The sequence below is a fragment of the Teleopsis dalmanni genome, chromosome 1 (assembly GCF_002237135.1).
Source record: "Teleopsis dalmanni isolate 2A chromosome 1, ASM223713v2, whole genome shotgun sequence".
Classification (NCBI taxonomy): Eukaryota; Metazoa; Arthropoda; class Insecta; order Diptera; family Diopsidae; genus Teleopsis; species Teleopsis dalmanni.
Genome location: NC_051846.1, coordinates 58,470,081 through 58,476,157, shown reverse-complemented (window position 1 = coordinate 58,476,157; position 6,077 = coordinate 58,470,081). Strand labels below are relative to the sequence as shown.

General features: G+C 37.0%; 1 protein-coding gene across 1 annotated transcript; it reads right to left on the bottom strand.

Annotated features, from left to right (window-relative positions):
- Positions 1–566: 566 nt before the first annotated feature.
- On the bottom strand, positions 567–5,029 carry LOC119682036 (probable WRKY transcription factor protein 1). Its single transcript, XM_038095379.1, has 5 exons — positions 4,958–5,029; positions 4,780–4,833; positions 791–4,719; positions 645–711; positions 567–575 (listed from the first exon to the last, which is right to left on the bottom strand). Exons 1-5 carry the CDS (start codon positions 5,027–5,029, stop codon positions 567–569), a joined length of 4,131 nt encoding a protein of 1,376 aa, XP_037951307.1.
- Positions 5,030–6,077: the final 1,048 nt, after the last annotated feature.

The following is a 6,077-nucleotide window of genomic DNA, read 5'->3' as shown; positions in this document are numbered from 1 at the left end:
ATTTAAGGTTTCTTAATGTCCAAAAACAAAGAAACTTATCAGCTTTTATATGGAAATTTCCAATTGAAAGCAAGAAATGCAGCATAATGGTAAGTTAGTCATTGGTCTTGACTTATAAGAAAATTAAATAAATAGTTTTTCATATAGAATAATAATATATTAAATAATCATAATATCATAATAGCATAATAGATTACAATATAAAACGTTAGTACAAATTGTTATCCGAAGTCAGATTTCTTAAATGTAATCAATTAATAAATACAGTTATAAACCTAATACAAAATGTATTAGAAAACTATTATGCAAAACAATGCAAGTTGGAAGTTCATCAGAAGTTATCTATAAATCGGCTTACTCATTTATTTTTCTAATAATATTCCTACATATTATTACAAAATAAATTTCTTAATTAAATAATATTTTTAAAAATAAATATATAGTTATTTCAAATTTCTATTTATATCCTATCTAAATTTGATTATATTTATTCCTAACTTATATATGAAATCACGTTATCTTAATTGATACGAATATGAGCTCATAAATATTGATTTATTAATCAACTACTCATACTGTCATTAAAATATTTTAGGTAAATATTATTTCAGTAAATAAAAATATTGTTTGCAAATAAAGCTTACCGGAATTTGTGGGGCTCCAAGCGTTGGTCGTCCATTTGTCGCACCATTGCAATTATCCCATTCATCTCTGAACGCATACAAAAAAAAACAAAAATAAAACATTTCAGCGAACTTTCAACAAATTCAACACATCTGCCTATACTCACCTCTCCATGCGCTGAATAATCGGCATTTGTGCTGTGCTATCATGTATTATCACTTGATCGGGTGTTATCTTCTCTAAAAACATATTTCGGTTTGTTGGCAGTGTTGAAAAGCTGTTGCCATCAAAAAACAGTGGACTCAATGGTCTACACGAACCACCCAAAAGCTCATCGATACTTTGATGACGCGATATGAAAAGCTCACGTTGCTGTTGTTGTTGCAGTTGTTGTGCTTGCTTAGCATTACTGTGGCCATTGTTGTTGCTGTTGTTGAAATAGCAATACGGATTTGTGTTTGTTGACTGTTGTTGCTGATACACTTGTTGCTGTTGTTGTTGTTGTTGTTGCAGTGATTTAGATTGAACTGTTGACATTGGAATGTTATCGTATGGCGATTTACAGAGGCGCATATTTGTTGTGTTTTCTTCGTGGCCAACGGGACTGGCACATTGTCCCAGCGGTGGCGGGCGTTCACTGTATTCAAAATTAAATGAATTACTCAGTTCCGCATTCGAATCGATATATCTGCCAATTTCGTCGTTGCCATTGTAGGTATTTATGTTTTGCACTTCAATGTCGCCACCATTTTGATTTACTTCCCCATCAGAATCATCATCAGACTCTCTTATTTGTAGTTGTCCATTTTGTTTACCATTACTTGGGATGTCATTATTGCTCTCCAGCCACCAATCCTTTTCACAAGAATCGTTACGCTTCATAGGGGAAAATTTCGTTTGCGTATGTGTCACTTCGATATCAGCATTGTTATTAGACTCTGTGTCTTCTTGCTGCCACCAAGCCTTTTCACCTGACTCCACACGTTTTATGTTAAGTAATTTTTTTGTTGGCGCTGACATCCACCAGCGATGTTCTTGTTCACTTTTGTTTGCATTATTGGAGCCATCTTCTGAAGGTTCTACGCTTTTACTATTACTACTACTTTTGTTGTTACTTTTTTTTGGTAACTTAATAGTAGCTTCAACTGTGGTATTGTCTTCAATAACACCTTCATTATCATTATTATTGCCGGACTCTTCGTCTAACCACCAAGGCCGCTCTCCAGATTCTATTCGGCAGATTTTCAATTGAATGGCACCATTTTGTTTTGAAGTATTGTTGCTTGCCGTATTTTTACTATTGCTCGATTCACTCCACCATTGCTTCTCTGGAGTACAATGACTTTTTGGCATTTGATATTGTCTGGACTCCCAACTTTCTATTGCCGCACTACTTGGCTCATAATGTGCTTCTGCGGATCTACATCTACTTATATCTGGATCGTGCTCATCATCGGTTTCACTTGTCCACCAATTTTGTTTGGTTTGATTATGTGCTCCACTATTACTATTGGAAGGCAGAGATGGCACAGCATCAGTTACATCATCTGCATCATCTTCGTTGTTAAATGTCTTAATATTGTCATCGGCGAGGGTGTCATCTTCGTCATTTCGCAACCACCAAGCGGTTTCGCCAGAGTCTATATGTCTTAGCTTGAAATGCATTTCGTCTTTGTAGTTGTAATCAAGGGCCGATGTAGTATCAATTTGTCGACTTGTGTCTTGCCACCAACTGCTCTCGTCCTGTTCTGTATTTGGTTGCAGCTCACTTTCCGTGGCAGCTGTGCGTTGAGTATAGGATGAACTCTCTGTTCTAGCTTCACTGGAGTGTGTACTCAAAGAATTTTTGCTGCGTAATGAACACGGTGGATTGTAGACAAATGAATCCTCAGCACTTTTCGTGTTTGTATTTGAATACCGTATTGAATTCGAGTTCGAATTTGAGGATGCTGCTTTTCTTGCAGGATCACTGTTCGTTTTAGTAGCTTTGCTCGTAGGCGATATGTACGCTTGCGAGTTCGTTTTCGTTTCGAAATCTTCCGTTAGACTAACGTTGTTCTGCTCATTCAATTGGTCTGTATTTAAATCGCTCGAACTCTCAGAGCTTTCCACGAAAATCGGCTCGCTATTTGCATCGTTCTGGCAATTCACGAAAAAATTCGAAACGTTTGACAATTTCTGCAAACGATAATCGCTGGCAGTTGTGGTGGCAGTGCTTGTGCTCTCCTCCGCTCTCTGTGCAGATGAGTCAGTCTGATTCGTGGCTGCACTCTTCGTTGCTGGTGGTTGTGATGTTTTGCTATTTTCGAATTTTGTTGAATGTTTTGGCGACAAATCATTAACATCACCTGCGTTGTTATCTCCTCGGAATTTGGCATTCTCGACCGTTTTATTGTGGGTGTTTGTAGCCTTCTTCTTTGTACTTTTCTTGTTTGTTTTGCGATTTTCAGATGAGCTCTCAGTACCACTTGATGACGAAACTGCTGTGGTTGGCGTGCATGATTTATGCGAGGCATTTTTTAAGCTTGTACTGCTGTTGTTGCGACTCAATGTTGAGGTGGTTGTATTATTGCTGACCTTGACATGACAGCGTTGACGTACTTTTCCATCACCACTATTGGTAGTACGTTTGCCATTGGAAGTTGCAGATGCATTACTGCACTCCGAACCCACACTAGAGGCACGCTCTCCACGCTGGTTATTGTTAGCATTGCTAGTGCTTTTAATCTCACAGGTATTTGCTGGCATGGCATCAGAGTCTGTTCCAGTGCTAGGAGTGCGTGATTTTCGTGGACGATCTGTGGGACCTACATTGAGCGCAGATTTTCTGAAATCTTTATTAGGCCATTTAACTACTGCACTGGAACTACTTGTAGAGGTTTTAGATGGTGATTCTGCTTTGGGCGCCGCTGGTGGCTTGGCATTACTGGCCGATAAATTTTCCACGGAAGATTGTCTGGAATTGATACGTACAACTTTAGATGGTGATAACTTTGACTTACTGCTTGTGGTACGATTAGTTTTATTGCTGTTACTACTACTGGCATCATCTTTTTTATTTTCATTGCTTGAAGATGTAGACTTCGAAGCACTCGACAAGGGGCTGGCACTGTAACGTAAGTTGCTTGAGTATCGACTTTCACTGTGTGGGCTGTACGAGGACACACGACTACTGATACCGAAACGTGAGTAACGTGTCGAATCATCCAACCTATCTGACTGTATTTCTTTCTCAAGCATTTTTTTCTTTTTGGTCGAACGTTGTATTGTTTTCTCAATTGTTTTTGCTATGTCAATACGTCTTGTACGCTGCACTGTAGTGCTGCCAGGTGGAGTAGGCGAAGTCGCTCTTGTTACCACTGAAACATTTACAAATGTTTCTTCCTCCGATAACTCTTCACTTTCAAGGTTATCGTCTTTTTGCTCTGCAGCTATTGGCTCTATAATATCTTCCTCTACTTGGGTTGCTGTAGCTTCTTCGATTTCTTTTTCACTCGACTTACGTAAAGCAATCTCCTTGGCACGACTTATTGAACGTGCTCTAAAGTCACTAACAGATAAATATGAAATTGATTTATCTGGTAGCACATTGCTGGTTCGTGTATTAGTCCCAGCCCCATAACGACTTGTATATGTTGAAGCAGTGGATCTTGGTGTGCTCATTCGGTATGTGTTAACGCCATTATAACCTATTTTACATTTGGTATCAATCACCGGACTTGGGTCACGTGATTTCCCTCTTATCGATCTTGAAACCGGACTTGGTTCTCGACTTTTGATACGATTAGTGCGCTCAAGTGCAGCGGGGCTTGCTTCACGTGATCCATATTTACCTAGATTACTTGTTGTAGTTGTATAACGCTTAATTTGTCCAATCTTACTGGATCCATCATTAGTATTTTCTTTTTCACTACGCCCTGTACCACTTGATGTTGTACTATTAACAGCTGCATAGCGACTCGTATATGTCGTAACAGGTACTGGAGGCGGTTCACGTTTTATGCGATATGTGCCACCTGCAAATGAAGGCCTGTATGTGCTTGGTGTAGCCAATGAGCTATAACGTGTTGAGCTTATATCGTCACGTGATGAATACTGAAAAAATAGAATTTTTCTTAGTCATAATGTTGATTAAAGTATAATTGGTTTACATACCGCGCTGGATGTGGTTGGTTTATAGGCACTTGATAAACTCGATTTCCATGGAGCCTAAAATATTTCAAAATATTTGTAGTTTATAGTTTTATATGAATTCATAAATTTAATACATAATAGAAAATTTTTTTCATTTGAAAATATTGTTGTTAACAGAAGTTATGTTAGCTGAACTTACAAACCTTGAGACAAGACCCAATAAACTGCAATTTATTGAGAAATCAGATATAGAGAAAAACTCTGAGGCCATAAAGGACACTAAATACACAATTAACAATAGCTATAAATATCAAAAGCAGAGTTTCATAACACAATGGGCCCATAGGCCTATGTGGATCCACCAGGGATCGCTGGTATAACCTAAAGAGAACTTCAATCCAAAATGTTGTATGAAACGGAATGAATTTTTACCTGGCCTGAGTATTATCAAATACTTATTATCAATGGTGTTTGGAAATATAAGTTGGTGTTTTTTACAAGTACGTATACTTGAACTTTGAACTACAAATGCCAAACTTAAACCATGTTTTTCTTGCTTTTTCTTATTTTGCTTCCTTTTTGTGGTGAGGAAGTGGAATGCTTTATGCACTGTCAAACCGACCGTAATCAGAATGGTGTGTGGTCGGACTCCCTAACATATTAATACGTAGTATAGAACTAAAACATCCACTCTTTGGAGAGGCTTCTTCACCATTGGAACCGCTTTCGCCTTAACATGGGTTCATTTTAAACGAGTATTGGTATTGCAAATCACTGTTTTAATTTTTAATCTGCTTCCTTGCCTACACTTACCTACAGATTTGAATGTCTATAAGTAATATTTTACATTAAATAATTAAAATGGATGAAGTATATAAAAGGCGATGCAAAAATCAATGATGTGAAAGTCACAAGTCAAAAATCATGAAATATTAAGACATAGACATAGCAGAGTAGGTTAACCAAAGGGTTTGTTAGCCAATATTGTTGATATTGAATATATAATATACACATTAGCTGTCTATGAAAAATGTTACTGAATCTGAAGTTTGAAAAAAAATGGTTCATCATCAAAAGATCATCATTTCTATTGATCTCTAGCACAATAGCACTTAATCCCTCAAAATTGTATTGCTTGCTTTCCAAATTAAGTTTTTCGCTTGACACTAAAAAAGTTTTTTTGTTTCTAGATGTGACACTGACCGATATATTTTTATTTTCAACAAAACCTATTATTTAACACAACTTAAGTAAGCGAATTCTTTAAATTAATTGTTCATAGATTTTTTAAATATTTGGTTCAATCAACAAAAACGTAT